The sequence below is a fragment of the Pongo pygmaeus genome, chromosome 3, assembly GCF_028885625.2.
Source record: "Pongo pygmaeus isolate AG05252 chromosome 3, NHGRI_mPonPyg2-v2.0_pri, whole genome shotgun sequence".
NCBI classification, from domain to species: domain Eukaryota; kingdom Metazoa; phylum Chordata; class Mammalia; order Primates; family Hominidae; genus Pongo; species Pongo pygmaeus.
Window position 1 is genome coordinate 182,310,753 of NC_072376.2, and position 18,789 is coordinate 182,329,541.

General features: G+C 42.3%; 1 protein-coding gene across 2 annotated transcripts in view; it reads right to left on the minus strand.

Annotated features, from left to right (window-relative positions):
* The window catches only part of SH3RF1 (SH3 domain containing ring finger 1), a 176,986-nt gene that overhangs the window by 5,666 nt on the left and 152,531 nt on the right, over window positions 1-18,789 (minus strand). For both annotated transcript variants that reach the window (XM_054485177.2, XM_063664278.1), the window contains 3 exons: window positions 17,670-17,929; window positions 16,416-16,777; window positions 6,998-7,356 (listed from right to left, as the gene is read on the minus strand). In XM_054485177.2, the coding sequence (XP_054341152.1) occupies window positions 6,998-7,356; window positions 16,416-16,777; window positions 17,670-17,929 (981 nt within the window). The remainder of the gene's footprint in view (window positions 1-6,997; window positions 7,357-16,415; window positions 16,778-17,669; window positions 17,930-18,789) is intronic.

Sequence of the window (18,789 nt, forward strand, 5' to 3'; positions counted from 1 at the left end):
AATAGACTCTACTTAGAAATCTTCCAGCTCAGGTCCTGATCTTGAGCCTTGTGAGGTGGTTTGCACAGTTTTCTAATACAGATTTGTAAGGCCAAATACTGGGCATAACTGGCCAACTATTTCAGGCATTGAAAGGCTTTGCCAAGTAGAACATTTACAGACCAACAAACAGATGTAAGGCACAGCTGCAGAGGCCCTTTACATCTGCTGCTCCACCCTCTGCCTCACTCAGATTATGCTTTTCTTTATATGAACAGGGGTTTGGGGAAGTTCTGAACCTCTCCTATGAACCTCTCCTATGAACCTCTCCTATGACCTACATGGGACCTGGTGATCTACCTTCAAAATCTGCACCCCATCCACTCCTCTTCATTGTCACTGTCACTATCCTGGTTGATGACTTCATTACCTTCCATCTGGTCAAATATCTATTTTTTTTTTTTTTTTTTTTAAGACAGAGTTTCGCTCTTGTCACCCAGGCTGGAGTGCAATGGCATAATCTCGGCTCACCGCAACCTTCGCCTCCTGGGTTCAAGCTATTTTCCTGCCTCAGCCTCCTGTGTAGCTGGGATTGTAGGCGTGTGCCACCATGCCCGACTAATTTTTGTATTTTTAATAGACACAGGGTTTCAATATATTGGCCAGGCTGGTCTCTAACTCCTTACTTGGTGATCCATCTGCCTTGGCCTCCCAAAATGCTGGGATTACAGGCGTAAGACATGGGGTGGGCCCTGCATCCACCTGGTCAAATATCTACCTTTCTTGCTTCAAGTCTCTTCCTGTCCCCAGTCTATGCAGAGCTCACATACTAATATTCTTAAGTGGCAACTCTATTTGCAGCTACCCACTGCCAAAAAATCATTAACAGCTTTACAAAGCCTGTGAGCAAGGTTAATCCTCAGCCTGGTATGCGAAGCCCTTGGTGAGCAGGCCCTAATCTCTTTTTACACAGCTGTAGCTACTATTATCACCACAAAAGTCCCAAACACTCCCCTAAGCCTGAACATGTCCCCTATTCAGGGCCTTTACTTCCCCCACGCCACACCTTGGCTCATGCAGTTCCTTCCAGTGGGAGTCTCCTTTGACACTATCTCTCCCACCCATACCCCATCACTCTCTCAAAGCCTGGCTCCAGCTCCCCTGTGAAATCTCCAGCGCCACGGCTGGAGGCAATTTCATGCTTGACTAAATCCCAGAGGCCTCCATGTATATGTCTTACAGCACTTAGCACAGTCTACATTGTATTATTACCATCTGTGTCCCTGTCTCGTTTATTCTACCAAACCATAAGCTGCTTGAAGGGTGAGATGATGCTAAATTCACTTTATATGCCTCATAGTACTTAGCATAGTACGTTTAATTCTTAATAAGCAAGTCAAGCGGCAAAAAGAAAAAGCCTAGTTGTATAGAAAAACTATTTTTTAAAATGTACAAAACTCCTTAAAAAGGAATGAAATTCTGACACGTGCTACAAGAGGGATGAACCTTGCAATCGTTATGCTAAGTGAAATAAGCTGCATGCACACAGAAGGATGACTATTGCATGATTCCACTTATGAGATGCCCAGAAGTCACTTATGGGGAGAGAAAGTAGAAGGGCGGTTGCACGGCCTGGAGGAGGGGGAATGAAGAGTTCGTGCTTAATGAGTACAGATTCAGTTTAGGATGAGAAAAAGTTCTAGAAACGGATAGCAGTGAATGGTTGTATGACAACATGAATGTACTTAATGCCATCGAATTGTACACTTGAAAAAATAGTACATTTTCATGTATACTTTACCACAATTTAAAAAATAAGATATATGAACGAATAAAATTTTTTATTTTAAAAAAAGGCAAAAAAGGAAAAATGTATAAAGCTGACTGGCACCTCGGTTGGAAAGCACCCCTTGTTCCCTTTGAACAAAGCGCTGTGGAGGCATTACGGGGTGACCAGAGTGGCTCACAGACCGGTCCCTGAATGGCCTCTGCCTCTTGGTGGCCGTGTGACCTTAATTCAACTTTTGGTGATAACTGCAAGGTAGAATTCAAGAAACAGAGTCTTGCAATACAAAGAAGCTCCACAGACTTCCAGTGCCATGGTATTTTAACTTCCATCTGAATGGGCATTTACAATCTTTTATTAGTATACATTTCCTGTTTCCTTTATTTTTCAAGCCTCTCTGGTGTTCTCTGTAGTTCATACATTTTCATTTCTAATCGCCCCTGGTATAGCCCAAATTGGCTCCCATGTTGCTCTGGGAGGCACTCAGTTCATCACTCTGACCTGGGTGAGTAACCACTTACTGCTTTCTGCCAGTTGCCACAGCAATCTAATATTCAATTAAATATTTCACTGGCATAACCATACTAGTTCCCTTTGTAGCTTGCTCCAAGTCCAAGTAAATTACGTCCATTGCTTCACCCAGTGGGTTCATTGTCACTGATTCAAAGAAATTAATCATGCTGGTTAAGCCCAGCTGCCTTTCTGTAAATCTATCTCTATCCAATTTGTATGTTTCCAAGTGTTCTAGCTTAATCCCTGATCAAAGATCATACATACGTTTTTTTTTTTTTTTTCCCCCAATTTAGGAGATGAGCATGTAGGTATGTGGTTCTCAGTTTAATTCCTACATTTAAAAATACACACAGATAAAGATGACTTGCTGTGTCTCCCTGAACTCTTTATATATATATTTATTTTTTTTCTTTGGAAGAAAAAATAAACCTGTCATATACTTTCTTTTATTTGCCATCCCTTCTGAAATATTTTCTTTCCACTTTCTCTTTGCAATTTCCTAATTATTTTTTCTCAATCCCTCTAAAATACAGCCTAAAATATTTGTTCTATTGTTTCTGCTGTCATCAATTATACATTTTCTGCCTCTAGGATATAGCACTATTTCTTGCTTGTTTTCTTCAGTCTCTCTAACAAACGCAGAAGAATCCTTTTGTTCCTAAGAGACTTCTCTCTGCTGACACCAAGACCTGTCAACACACTTCAAGGTTCATCCTTTCTTATTATGAGATTGCTTAAGTCTTTATACCACGTGGTTGCTTCTTTCCATTGACAGCACTGGCTGCCCTAGTCACATTCTTTTTTTTTTTTTTTTTTTTTTTGAGATGGAGTCTCACTCTGTCACCCAGGCTGGATGGAGTGCAGTGGTGCGACTGCGGCTCACTGCAACCTTTGCCTCCTGGGTTCAAGCATTTCTCTGCCTCAGCCTCCTGAGTAGCTGGGATTACAGGTGCCCACCACCACGCCTGGCTATTTTTTTTTTGTATTTTTAGTAGAGATGGGGTTTCACCATCTTGGTCAGGCTGGTCTTGAACTCCTGACCCCGTGATCCACCCACCTTGGTCTCCCAAAGTGCTGGGATTACAGGTGTGAGCCACCATGCCTGGCACATTCTTTTACTTTAGATGTATGAGATAGGGTCATGGTTTGAGAGGAAATTTTATGCTTGTTCTCATTATAATCTGTAGATGAATCCTATCTCATAGTGTCCCAATAATATAAATTGAATACTTCTATGAAATTCTACCAGTCAGTAGAATTTTTACCAAAAGAACCCTGGGCTCCTTCTGCATTTTGCCAGGGCAAGAGTTGTTGATGCTTGTATTGTAAATCAAGGATTATTCCTAGATCCTGAAATGTTTTCTCAATCATACTGATATAAAAGTTAATCTCTCCTTCATTTTCAGCATTGAGCACTTTTTATTGTGTTGAAATGTTTAAAATATGAACACAAGTAATCCCTAAATTCTATACTTGGTGGCTTTTAATTAACCAAAAAATTTCATTCCCAGTGAATAATATAACATTTTCCTATATATTACCGCACATATTTCCTGTTATTTTTACTGTGAGACAGATCTAAGAATCCAAGCTAAATAAATACTATCACCATCACTGTATGAAAGCAAGGGCTGTGGAAAGTTGGTCAGGTTGGCTATTATATTTAATATTCCATTGAACATATGGATTATAAAAATATAAACTTGGGTAGAAATCTTCTCCAAAGACCCCTTTCCCACTTGTAAAAATTTAAATGGTTATACAAAAAAACCTGTCAAAGAATTCCAGCATGCCCGGGCCCATCTGTCCTGTCATTACATTCTCCATGTTCCCTATCTGATGTGCATCCCCCGCTCCCTGAAATGCCATCACCTGTCTGCGCTAGCAATTCCTTCTTTTCAGATGAACTGAACAGCAGGAGCCTGCTGTTAGAAAGGAGCTCCTCTAAGAGGAAGGGACTGGAATGCAGAAGCCGCAGAGACTAAGGACATCTGGCAACTGAAAAGGAATGCACTGGGGGAGGGAGGCTGCAGTGCCCATGCCAGTGCCTAGGGAGAGTCTGGGCAAAGTGAACCATCACTCAAAAGAGTCACACAAATACCACAAATGAGGGGGAACACAGGAGAGATGCCCTCAGGGCTTGAAGGAAAAACTGCAGATCAATGCCTGGAGGGAAGGAGGGAGGCTTTGTGACCAAGAGAAAGCAAACAAGTAACTGGACCAACTCCAGGGACAGAAGGTGCTATCCCTGGAAAGCAGACCAATACAGCAGGAAAAAGGTTGACTCTCAGAATAAGAGATTCAGTGAATTCTGGACAAAATTTCAAAGCTTTACTAAGAGCACAACAGATGAGAGGAAAGATAAAATGATTTCATTTGTAGGGAGAGAACACTTTTTTAGGGTAATGGCTCATTTTAAAACTGGTTTTATGGGGATTAGAACTATAGAAAATTATTGTACAGCACTATAAAAATAAATATCATAAATTGTGGCTGGGCTCCGTGGCTCACGCCTCTAATCCCAGCACTTTGAGAGGCCGAGGCAGGTGGATTGCCTGAGCTCAGGAGTTCGAGACCAGCCTGGCCAACATGGCAAAACCCCGTCTCTACTAAAAATACAAAAAAAAAATAGCCAGGCGTGGTGTGCACCTGCAGTCCCAGCTACTCGGAAAGCAGAGGCAGAAGAATCACTTGAACCCGGGAAGTGGAGGTTGCAGTGAGCCGATATTGTACCAGTGCACTCCAGCCTGGGCAACAGAGTGAGACTCCCATCTCAAAAAAAAAAAAAAAATCATAAATTGTGAGCTTTGTACTTAATGTAAGTAGGTTTGAAATTTATTCTTTTCCATTTTTCCTAGTTTATTTTTAAGTAAAAAAGTGTGCCAAAAATATGAATGCAGGCCTCAGGTTTTGGTGGGTACAAATATACCTATGGCTTCATCTGAAATACAGAGGTAAGGTGAATTTAAGGCATTTAAAAACATAACACTTTACAGTAAGATTTCAAGTCGGCAACACAGAAAATGCTACCAAAAAAGCAATACCTCCACAAAGCAGAAATCTGCTTTATTTATGAAATGCAGGCACAGACGAAATGAAGCTTACGGAAACAATAAAACACATGATACTTAAGACAAATACTATATATTTATATGAGATATAAAAAGAGTCCACTATTTTGAGTATACTTCATGATGCTTTCCTATGTAATGAATAGTGCTTCACTGTTGAGTTTAAATAATCCTAGTAGCTATTTGTCTCAGTAAATAATACATTTTCTTTCCTAACACATTCCTAGAACCCCAGTGGGGTATCAAACAGAACTGCTCCCTTTTGTAATAATTATTCAAGGCTGGCATCACTAAAACAGGGCTTATTACTCTGAGTGTAACTGAATCAAGTCACTTGGTCAGGAGGAGAGTCAGAACTGAGACTGAGAACTTAGCCATACCCTTCTGGCTCAGGAAGAAGAAGAGAGTTCTTCGCTAGACATCATGGCTCATGCCTGTAATCCCAGCACTTTGGGAGGCCGGGGCAGGAGAATGGCTTGAGTCCAGGAGTTCAAGACTAGCCTGGGCAACATGGGAGACACCGTCTTTACAAAAAAATTAGCTGGGAATGGTGGTATAGGCTTGTGGTCCCAGCCACTCAGGAAGCTGAGGTGGGAGGATCACTTGAGCCCAGGATGTTAAGGCTTCAGTGAGCTGTGATTGCACCACTGCACTGAAGCCTGTGCAACAGAGCAAGACCCTGTCTCAAAAAAAGAAGAGAGTTCTCTTAGCTGACAGAATTCTCTAATTCAAGCTTGTCCAACCCGTGGGCACGCAGTGCAACACAAATTCATAAACTTTCTTAAAATATTGTGAATTTTTTTTTTGCGATTTTTTTTTTTAGCTCATCAGCTATCATTAATGTTAGTGTGTATATACATGTAATGTAAAATATTTTTTAACAGTATGTGTGTGTGTGTGTGTGTATATATTTATTATTATTATTATTTTTTTGAGATGGAGTCCTGCTCTGTCACCCAGGCTGGAGTGCAGTGGCATGATCTCCACTCACTGTAACCTCTGCCTCCTGGGTTCAAGCGATTCTCCTGCCTCAGCCTCCCAAGTAGCTGGGAATACAGGGACTCGCCACCATGCCTACTTCTTTGTATTTTAGTAGAGACAGGGTTTTACCATGTTGCTGGGATTACAGGCGTGAGCCACCGTGCCTGGCCATATGAATATATTTTATGTGTGGCCCAAGACAATTCTTCCTTCAGTGTGGCCCAGGGAAGCCAAAAGATTGGACACACCTGCTCTAGTTGCTTCATAACTAGCAGGAAACGATGTAAACTTTTAATAAAAGAGGCAAAAAATTAAAAAAAAAAAGACAGCAATTAGTGGCAACGGAATAGAAATAAGACAGAAGTAAATCCACGGACAAGTTCCCAGTGATTGACAGTTTTTACCTGGACACAATTCAGGCGTGGCCGAGTAGAGAAAATAAAGGAAAAGGAAGGCTGCGGACCAACCCATTAAGAAACACGGAAGGAAAAAGGAAAACAGAGTATGTCGTGTCAAGTGGGAAAAGAAATTCAGTGCTTATTTTCATAAGCTCAGTTTCAAAACATTTAGGAAGATGTGGCAAAACATCTTAAATATCACAATAATGTTCCAGCCTAAAGCCTGTTGTTCATTTTTTAGTTTTTTCCTGGAACGAAGTTGAACTCACCTTTCACAAACAACAGGTCTAGACTCATTCAAGACAGGACCCAGGGAGGAACAGGCCTGGCGAGGAGGTGGAGCGATGGGGACAGCGGAGTCCAGGGAACTTGCCTTCCTATGAAAAGCATCCTGGGCCAGGGCTGCTCCTGCCACTGCAGTCGTGACCGGTCCGTCCCCGTCCACAGGGCAGGAGCCTGCCCTGCCGTGGCCACCTCCTGGTGGCAGTTCGGGCCCCACCGCTCCGTGGAGAGGAAGCTCTGCACTGCCCAGCTCCACTTCTAGGGTGGGCGATGCTGGAGGAGACACGCGGGGCTTCCGTTTAGTGGAGGCGCCAGAAAGCAACTTCAATAAACCCTTTTTTTCTTTCTGGAAAAAAAAAATAATGAGCCTTAGTTGGAGAATGACAGTACTATTGCTGGTGTAATCTAAAGGGCCCTATAGTTCATTACTACTTTTTAATTTTTAATTTTAACTTTTGTGGGTACATAGTAGGTATATGGGGCCTTATGGTTTCAATGTTCGGTTTGATCTTTTTACATTATTTCTGTTGATAACTGGTTATTCATAACCTGGCCACCAAGTTTTGTGTGGTGCTAACCTGACCTTTTGCTTCTCCTCCTTCTCCCTTTCTGCTATATATTTTTTTGTTGGGTTTTGGACATTCCGTTGAAGTAGGATAAACCTATAAAAAAGATGTAAGACAATAAAACTCACCCAACTCACATCCCAGGTTTGGTAAAAGCATTAGTACATATTTTAGGATAAAATGGAAATTTCAGATTATGGATTTAATTTCCTGAACTTCTGCCTATCCTATCTCTAATCACTGTAAGAGAGCTGACTGTATGCAGAATTAAATGTAAACCTGACAGCACTTTATTCCACAGGCATGGACGTGAGCCTTATCATTTCCAGGCAGTGATCAGAGTTAAGAGCTAAACCACTTCTCACATGTCGCCACCTTGATTAAATGTAACAAGCCAATAAAACAGAAGTCAACCACATCTCCCTTGCAAGTACCTCCTTGATTAGACATCCATTTTAAGGAAAGCTTCAGTATATTTATAAACAAGTTGATTTCTCTTTTTGCAAGCAAATATACAAATAAGCGTGTTTTTGTTTGTTTGTTTGTTTTTTCAACTATCTCAATTCCACAGAAGCCATCTCTTGAATTTTTGTCTCTTGATACTTTCTCTCTTTGGTCTGCTAGGAAAATCAGATGTCAAGAGAGTGCTCCTTCATTCTGAAACCTTAAGCATGAATGTTCTTTCTGATGACCAAGCTTAACATGATCCTTTTAAATTGTTTTACCAAGACGTCAACTATATCATTAAGTTCTCTGAATGGAAGCACTGCTTGAAAATGAAACACTTCATAGAGAACTATTTCTTTAGAAAATCCTGTAGGCATATTGGAATTATTAAGGCCCATTAACAGGGAAACAGAAATTATAAGGGACATGCTGAGGAATTTTTCTTGGGAAAAATAGCTTAGGCTCAGTAAAAACTCCTTGGGAAAATGAATCTAAATCCCTAACAACATTGTTCCATTAGAGACAGTATGGCAGAAAAAAGGAGACAAAAGCAATCATTTATCAGACTATGAGGAAGCACCCCAGGGACAGTGCACCGTAGTCCCCAGTTACCTAATGCTGCTCAAGGACATGTGAACCCATGGGCTAGAAATGGGAAGAGAGAGTGGGAGTGGGTGCTAAGGTCATTTCTGTACTTGCTTGACCTGGGCTATAGATGAGCAGAGCCAGCTGATCCCCGCCACCCTGCAACTCTCCCTGGTAGAGGAAGATCCTTTTGCATTTCTCTTTATAGCCTGTCCTCAGCTGATCTTACGCGCTTTCGCTTCACTCATTCAATGCCACATTTTCCGTGGGGCTACTATGTGCATTCTAATGAATGTCCTCACAAACTTGGACTGCCTGCATAAGTGCAGTGGCAGTGCTGTATATACCTCTCTATCTCACCCAGTGCCTAGTGCAGGGCCCTACACCTACTAAAGTTTAGAGGCTGAGAAAATACTGGAAGAGGATGAGACCAGTGGAAGGAAGGAAAAATATAGCTAGTGCCAGGCCTAAGGAAATAAAGGATATGTTGGATTCCCCAGATGCAGAGGCAATAAAGCCTTTCAACGAGCCTTTCAATAAAGCCTATAGTCAATGAAGTGGTCTGACTAAACACCTGCCAGTGCTGCTCTGTACTTATTGTAGACAGCCTGAGGTCTGGAAGGCCAAGAGATGACATGCAAAAGAATAACAGCCAGTAGCTTCCACTTCTAAGGTAGCAGTCAGCTGCAACTTCCAGCTATTCTTGCCATGATGTAAGAAAGCACACACTAGTCCACGGACTCCCAAAGGTCCAGAGAGAACATCAAGTCCATTGATAAATTACAATCCCAGCAAGCCACAGCTAAAGCCGTTTCTTAAAAGCTCAGTTCTGAGCACTCAGTAAAATATCAGATAACTCAACAGCACTCAGGGAACAGCCTCTAAAGTGATTAAGAAGTAAGATGACTTAATTCATCTAAAATGATTAAACACATTAAATACAGCTTGCTTTAATGACTTCTAAGGGATGTCTTATCATCATTAACTGATGCTGACTACCCACAGAACAGAAGGCAGAGGAACGGGAATCATGGCAGGGTATAAGGTGTAAGGGTTGGGGGGGTGATAATACAGAAAAGATGCTGTCCTAGTTCCAAGGAACCATGATTTTTTCTATGTTAGCAGAACAATGTTCCACTTGAGAGAGATCATTTTGCAAACTGAGACACTAGCATCTATGAGCACCATTATTTTTTCAAAAACCAACAGCAGAAATGAAAACTAAATGAATTAATAAAGACTACATTCAGGCTGGGCACAGTGGCTAACACCTGTAATTCTAGCACTTTGGGAGGCTGAGGCAGGAGGATCACTTGAGCCCAGGAGTTCAAGACCAGCCTGGGCAACATAGGGAAACCCTGTCTTTACAAAAATAAAAATAAAAAAATTAGCCAGGTGTGGTGGTGCATGCCTGTGGTCCCATCTACTCCAGAGCCTGAGGTGGGAGGGAGGGTTGCTTGAGCCTAGAGGTTGAAGTTGCAGTGAGCTATGACCATGCCACTGCACTCCAGCCTGGGTGATAGAGGGATACCCTGTAGCAAAACAAAACAAAACAATATCAAAAAAAAAAAAAACACCTGGGAGGAGGAAGAAAAATCATTTGAACAAAGAAAATGATCACTAGAGGCCGGGCACAGTGGCTTACACCTGTAATCCCAGCACTTTGGGAGGCCAAGGCAGGAGGATTGCTTGAGCCCAGGAGTTTGAGAGCAGCCTGGGCAACATAGCAAGACCCCATCTCTACCAAAAAAAAAAGAACCTAGGTATGATGGCTCGTGCCTTTAGTCCCAGCTGGGAGGATCACTTCAGACTGGGAGTTCGGGCTGCAGTGAGGTATGATTGCGCCACTGCACTGCACTCCAGCCTGGGTGACACAGTGAGACCTCGTTTAAAAAAATAATAATAAAATAAAGGAAGGAAGAAAGAAAATGATCAGTAGAGACTTCAAGAAAAATGTTCAGAAAATAAAATGAATATTTAAAAACCAGATAGGACCTCTGCTTAAGAAAATCAAGAATAATAAGCCAGGTGCAGTGGTGTGAACCTGTAGTCCCAGCTACTTGGGAGGCTGAGGTGGAAGGATTGCTTGAGTCCAGGAGTTCAAGGCTAGCTTGGACAACATGATAAGACCCCAGCTCTTAAAATAAACAAATAATTAAATGAATAAAAGAACAATAGGAAAGGTCCTAAAACACCAAAGAAAATCTGTGGTTGGCTCCTTAAGGGAGAGTCATTGGGAATTTGGGGGCGGGGGATTTGAGACACTAAATGTTGGCCTTATGTGGCCCACCTGTAGGAATGCTGGCTTTTAGGAATGGATCTAGGATATGGCAGAGTGCATGTTGACCAACACCCACTTCTGCTGACTCATATGGAATTAATGTCAATGTCAGGTGAGACTTACAAAGCACCTCTAGAGATTCTGAAGTTATGCGTAGAAAATGGAAGCACTTGGGTAGATACCGGCATCAGAGGTGGTTCCTCCTCTTTTTCTAAAGTAAGGGTTAGAACTTAGAGAACTTAAGAACAATTACACAATTGTATTAATCAAAAATATATTTTTTCAGGCCAGGCGCAGTGGCTCATGCCTATAATCCCAGCACTTTGGGAGGCCGAGGCAGGGGGATCACTTGAGGCCAGGAGTTCAAGACCACCAATATGGTGAAACCCTGTCTCTACTAAAAATACAAAAGTTAGCTGGGTATGGTGGTGCATGCCTGTAGTCCCACTACTTGGGAGGCTGAGGTGGGAGGATTACTTGAACCCAGGAGGTAGAGGTTGCAGTGAGTCGAGATCACACCACTGCACTCCAGCCTGGGTGATCTAGTTCTGTCACCCAGGCTGGAGTGCAGTGGCATTAACATAGCTCACTGTAGCCTTGACCTCCTGGGCTCAAGCCATCCTCCCACCTCAGCCTCCCAAGTAGCTAGGACTACAGGCACATACCACCATGCCCAGCTAATTAAAAAAAAAATATATATATATATATATTTTTTGTAGAGATAGGGTTTTGCTAAGTTGCTGAGGGTGATCTTGTACTTCTGGCCTCAAGTGATTTGCCCACCCTGGTCTCCCAAACTTTTGGGATTATAGGTGTGAGCCACTGTGCCCAGCCTTCATCTTTTTATAACAACAAAACACAATAAAACATATATACATATACATAAGTATCTCCCAAAGATTTGGAGACACATTTTCCTGGAGATTAGTTGATCAAATAATGAAGGCTTTGAACTGAATATGAAGTTAGCAATATGTCCAGATAAAGTTGTTATACTGATGACGGTGGAAAATATTAGGGATCTCATAGAAGGAAGAATAACAATGGTAGAAAAGGTCTAGGATTTCAAACAGGAAAGAACTGAGATGAAACAAGAGTTTCAGATGCCTGTTTATCAAACCACGGAGTGCAGACACCAAAGTTAGCTAGAAATTTTAACACAAAGACAAAAATGCAGTGTCTAGAGATCCCTGAGACTTTGAGCAACAGGACTTCCAAATAAAATACTGTTCAAAGGAGTAGCTGGTTAGAAGAGAAGCTGCAACAGTCCCATCTGTACATTACAAAATTATATTTCTCTGTGGAACAGCAGCAGTAATCCACTGCAGAGCAGCTGGGTACAGAGAAAAGGAGGGGGCAATAGACATGCTATCGTGTGGGAGATGTACCATGGATTGCTGGTAGGTTTAAGTAAATGGATGATAATGCTCACAAAATGACGAGGAAAGATAGAAATAATGAGGGTGTTATCAATACCTAGATATCTGCTGTAAGTCTCAACTAAAACTAGGATCTCTAATACACTTTTTCCTTGCTGATAGTTTAATCTCACAGAAAGTTGAGCAAACTGCAACTTTGGATCTAATTCTGATCAACTAGAGGGAGGGCAGAAACCAGACAGGTGGAGATGCTCTGCTGATGAAGCAGAAATATCGAGAACTTGGAATAAAGCATGGAAAAAGAGGCTGGTGATAGTCAGGTTTGAACTTTATAGTTTAAAAGAACTGATTTTTAAATGTTCAAAGAAAATATATGCATGATCTGAAACTCAAAAGGGAAGATGCTTCAAGAGGAATAGGAAGGCTCTCAAAAATGAAATTCTAACCATGCAATTGCAAATCATCCCTGCAGATGAAAACACAGAGGCATCTAAAGGTACTGATGTGATCTCCCAGGGAGCAGCCTAATGGCTCAAATTTTTAAAGGGCACGTACAAAAAGATCAAGAGAAGAGCCCATAACAAAGAACATAACGTGGCCCATAGCAATTCAAGAAGGCTTAAAGATCAGAATGAGCTTAAACTTGCAAAAATGCTAAAGACAAAAAAAATTTTTGTAAGAGCTCTTTTAAAGTTATGTTTGAAACAAGAAGAACAAGAAAGACACGGACCTGCTGTGGAGGATGGTGGTTCTTGGATGGCAAGAAGAAAGGAAAGGATAATCTTCAGACTGGAAGGGAAGAAAAAACTTTGACGAGAGGGAAATGAGTGAAGAGTTGGGATTTAGAGATCAAATGATTACTCTTAACAGGCTGAATTAACTCCAGTGTACAGAGAAAAATAGCAGAAGAAATGCAACCAATAACCTTTGATAATCTGGTGAATCTGGGATGAGGGTCAACTGAACAGGCAAGGAAGGGCATGTGCAAGTCCCAATTTTCTTTTCTTTTTTTTTTTTTTCCCTGAGACAGAGTCTCACTCTGTTGCCCAGGCTGGAGTGCAGTGGTGTGATCTTGGCTCACTGCAACCTCTGACTCCCTGATTCAAGTGATTCTCCAGCCTCAGCCTCCTCAGCAGCTGGGATTACAGGCATGTGCCACCACACCCAGCTAATTTTTGTATTTTTAGTAGAGACAGGGTTTCACTATGTTGGCCAGGCTGGTCTCAAACTCCTGACCTCAGGTGATCCACCAGCTTTGGCCTCCCAAAGTGCTGGGATTACAGGGGTAAGCCACCGCGCCCGGCCCCAATTTTCAAACACATGACACCAAAGCACTTTGCAGACCATCTGGGAAATTCTAAACAGTATTAAACGAAAGATTTATGAACATTTAGAAAGGGAAATAAAACTCTTCCAGAAGACACTAACAATAAGTCACAGCAGAAATGATGGGGCAATGGGGAGAACTCTGTGGATGGGAGGATGATGTAAGAGGCAGGTGAATCTCAATGTGGCATCTGGCGAGTTCTCCCAGGACATCCTTGTAGATGTGATGGAGAAATGTATACTAAAGACACTCTAGTCATGAAGATTCATGATTAAGTGACAACAATCATGGAATTACTAAATTTATATCAACCAGAAGTCTCTTTAGTGGACTTGGAACACTAAATGAAGTAGGAGATTTAATAAGGGAAAATTTGAAATCTGTGATATGAGGAATAGGAAAAGAAAACTTCAAGGGTATAGCATTAGAGAAAAGACACAAGGGGACAAACCTGCAAATACCTCAGGGCACCATGTAGAAAGGAGATCTGCATTTTCTATGTGGGCCCTCAAAATGAAGAACAACGGTTGGAAGGTTGAGTTGAGTTACAGCTGTCTGAAGATGGCACAGGGCAGTCTTGGGCTAGGGCACTGCTTGATCAATGGGGCACGCACCCAGGCAGAAGCCATGGCCATTTGTCTGGGATGGGTGCTCCACAGGATGACCAGTAAGGACCTGTACTAGATGGTGCCGTAACAGGTTAACTCAAACTTTGTGGTAAAAATCGGGTCCTCAAATCAAGGTGTTGGCAGGGCTGGTTCCTTCTAGAGGCCACTGGGGAAGAATCTGTTCCCTTGTCTTTTTCAGATTCTAGAGGCTTCCTGTATTTCTTGGCCCGTGGCCTCATTTCCCTATCATTCCTACCTCTGCTTCACCATCACGTCTCCTTCTCTGGCCCTGAGCTTCCTGCCTCCCTTTTAAGAACATCCTTGTGTTTACATTGGGCCCACCTGGACAATTCAGGCAACCACCTTGTCAAAGGGCTCTTACTTTAATAAACCCTGCAAGGTCCTTTTGGCCATGTAATTAAACATCTTTAAAGATTCCAGGGATCAGGAGGTGGACATCCTTGGGGAGTCACTATTCTGTCTATCACAAGTACCTTTCAAGCCTCAGAGATTAAGTGAATTCAACACTGGAAGGGCCCTGCTGAAGAGTCCCTGTTCTTATCGGTGGCAAGGGCTCTGAGACACATTGTCCCCAAGCCTTAAAATCTAAACCATAAAAATAATTATTTATAAATATATTAACAAAGTTGAACATGTTGGCTTGAGTGCAAGTTTAATGTAGTTAATTATAAACACTGAACAGATACCAATCTTTTTCAAAAACTCTCATGTTAACCTAACAATTAAATATTAACTTTTTAGTAGGCCATAAAGTTTATTTCCTTATAAACTGCTGTTTACAGGCTCCCTTAACCATTTAAATAGAATGACATACATTACCACTTAACCAGGTGGCTAAAAGTCTATGATCACCCTCAAACTTCCCAGAACTGGTATAGAGCTTCAGGGGAAATGTGTAAAATATTGAGGAAAAAGTAATGATGACAATAAAATTATCCAGATCTGTTACCATCTCTTCTTTTTCTTTTTACATTTAACCACTCTCAATTTCTCTTGCCTCCAATCACCTGTCTCTAAACCCAACCATCGGTTGTTCTTTCCAATATAACTTTCCATTTATATTTTCTTTAAAATTCAGCCCCAAATGAGACATTAAAAAAAAAAAACAAAACTATGGATTTAGAAAATAATGTTTCCTTACACTTCAAGTCTTACCTCTCAAGGAACCATGCTACTTAAGGTCAGATGTACTGGGCCATGGACCAGTACTAGCCTGTGGCCTGTTAGGAACCAGGCTGCACAGCAGGAGGTGAGCTGCAGGTAAGCGAGTGAGGCTTCATCTGTATTTACAGCCGCTCCCCATCACTTGCATTACTGCCTGAGCTCCGTCTCCTGTCAGATCAGCAGGGGCATTAGATTCTCACAGAAGCATGAACCCTACTGTGAACTACACATGCGAGGGATGTAGGTTGCACACTCCTTATGAGAATCTAATGCCGGATGATCTGTCACTGTCTCCCATCACGCCCAGGTGGGACCACCTAGTTGCAAGAAAACAAACTCAGGGCTCCCACTAATTCTACATTATGGTGAGTTGTATAATGATTTCATTATATAGTACACTGTAATAATAATAGAAATAAAGCGCACAGTTAATGTAATGAGCTTGAATCATTCTGAAACCACTTCCCCGCCACCACCCCTGGGTCCATGGAAAAATTGTCTTCAATGAAACTGGTCCATGGTACCCAGAAGGTTGGGGACCACTGTTGTAGATAAAATAAATCCATAAATAACACTTTTGATCAACAGTTTCACCCCCCTCACATATATATATTTTTAACAGAACTCTTATCAAGCAAGACTCACGGAGCAGGAAGACTTGAGGACAGCAAAATGATGAAAGAATGAGTAACTAAAGGGAAAAGGAAATTCCTCCACAAGACTGTAAGCTGCACAAGGAGGAGTGACTAAGTCTCATTCACTGTGGTCCCTCTAACATGTAGCACTAAGTCTGGCAAGTAGTGGGCGTTTAAACACAGAGAAACATGAGCTCTAGATAAGAGGATGGGGTGGTGTCTGCGTTTCTTTCCCACTCTACTCCTAGCACCTGGCATAGTGACTCACACGTAGGGAGCACCTGAGGGTTTGTTGAACAATGAGTCCTCTCATTAGCTAAAAATGACAGACACAACATAAGAAGAAAAACAGGGAAGTAAGTAAAGCAGAGAAACAGTAAGTAAGGTCTTACTTTGCTATCCTTGTCTGGTTTGGTTGCTGAACTGTTCCCACAAGCTAATGAAGCACTGTCAGGAGATGTGGGGAGTCCAGGGAGAACGGTCACTATCCGGCCACTGGGCTCAGCCTCCAGAGAAGCACTGGTGATGCTTGGGGAGGTCAGTGGAGCAGCTGCTGCACAGGCCAGAGGGGCACTGGCTCGACTGATACTGATGGCAGCAGTGTGCGTGGCTGAGCCTGGCATCAGAGGCGCAGGTTGTGGGGAGGCCAGCGAGTGATGGGGCAGGCCCACAGATGCAGGGCTGAGGCCGGCGGCATTCTGTACCTGGATGGGTGTCACTGCTGCCGTGGGGCGTTCCTGGTTGTGCGCTGCAACTAGTAGATGGAAAGAGGGAACACAGCAAAATTCAACAATCTAATAGATGCTGCTCACCAAAACATGAGTCATTTCACTGCATCAGACCATGATGAAAGGCTGCTATTGTATTTATTATAATAAAGATGGGATGGACGGTGGCCTAAAAGCACTTAATCTTAGCTGGATTCCTAGACACTATCTATTGTCCTTCCAGGTCAGCCCTTGAGTCTACTGAGTGCCTGGAAGCTCAGTTCTGACCCAAGTTCCTTTACTTAGGAGATAGCCCCTCCACAGTGTTAGAGACACTGAGCCAGTTTTTGATGGTATTCTACGGTGTCAAGCCATGTCTCCCTCTAGTCCTTTTCCTATTATTCATTCCCTTTTCTTATTAGTCATTTTCCTTCTTTATGTTTTTCTGATAGAGTTCACAAGCCTTTAGTTTACCCCTCATCCCATTAGTTACCCAAGACTCTTGAGAAGGTTTTCAGTGCTACAGAACTTAGAAAGCTGTTTAAGATCCCATAGGGTCCAAAGTAGACTTGTGCTTCAGTTAATCAGAAATGATCAGCATACCCGTTAGTAGAGTATCACGCAATGTCACGTGGATGGTAGTAGTGAGATTTGAGATCATATGATTTCAACTATAGAAGTCAAAATTTCAAGTACTATTGACATTCTTAGGATCAGCCTAGTTTCTTTCAGACTTCAGATCTATCCATCAGGCTTGAAGTAATATGCAGGGCAGGCTTAGCCCAAAAAAATAGATACAAGGTGCCACTGAGTAGACTGTGCCTAATGTTGTTCATTATTTTGATTACATCTACATTTCTCAACATCTGTCATAAAAGATCTACTATTAGGCAGGTAAGCCTTTTATCCTGATATGTTCTGGCCTGGGTTCCTCCTTACCTGTCCTCACAGCATTGCGGGCCTGGTTGACTGTCATTTGCCCCGTCATGTGCAACAAGACCTTGGCCTGAGGACTTGTCTGGATGTGAGCTGCTGATACCACAGCCGTGGGGACAACACTGGGACTCCCAGCCACACCATTTCCCTGGAGCTTCTGGGCAGGCCCTCCTGCCGTGGAAGGACTGACCATGGTCACCCCCCGACTTGTCTGGCCAGCCGTAGACATAGGGACTTTAGCTTGGGAAGCATTTGTCACCGCCCTGCCAAGACACAACATAGATGGAAAGCCCAGTCCATCAGCAAAATGACAGAAAGAACAATTAAATGCAAGAAAAATGACTCAAGAGCTTTAAACATAGAACATTTTAAAAAATGAATGGAATTATTTTTATAAAGTTTAAGAATAGAAAATTCAAAGTAATGATGGCTCTGAGACAGAGAAAGGTCTTGAAATATATTCTGAGTCACCAGAAACCACACGTCATACTCTGCTCAAGAATATACAGTTATTGCGTTCAGCTTTCCATAACAAGACCAAATATCTCCACTGACTTTCAAGGCCCTGGATTCTCCCTCTTCATCTATAGAACAAGCTAGGATTGTTCCCTGACAATATCCCCATTTCCATATCTTTGCTCCTGTTTCCTGGCTTCCTACTTGCCTCCAGCTCCACATCACGCATGTGCCCGTGTACATGCATGCACACACATACATGCACTAGTGGGAAGTCCTCTCCGTCTTCTCTTGACATATCGTAATCTCATTTATGTTTCAAGATCCAGCATGAACACTGTCAGTTCAAGAAGCCTTGCCTCAGATTCAGGTTTAAGATCTTATGATTCTATTGTTTCATGTGGATTTCTTCTTTCATTCTGTTTCTAAACTCCACAATTGTTTATGCTTTGGCCCTTGATTACAAAATGTGGTATATTATTATTAGTAGTAGTAGTATTTTTTTGAGACAGAGTCTCACTGTTCCCCAGGCTGGAGTGGAGTGGTGTGATCTCAGCTCACCCCTCTGCCTCTCAGGTTCAAGTGATTCTCCTGTCTAAGCCTCCCAAGTAGCTGGGAGTACAAGCACGCGCCACCATGCCTGGCTACTTTTTTGTATTTTTAGTAG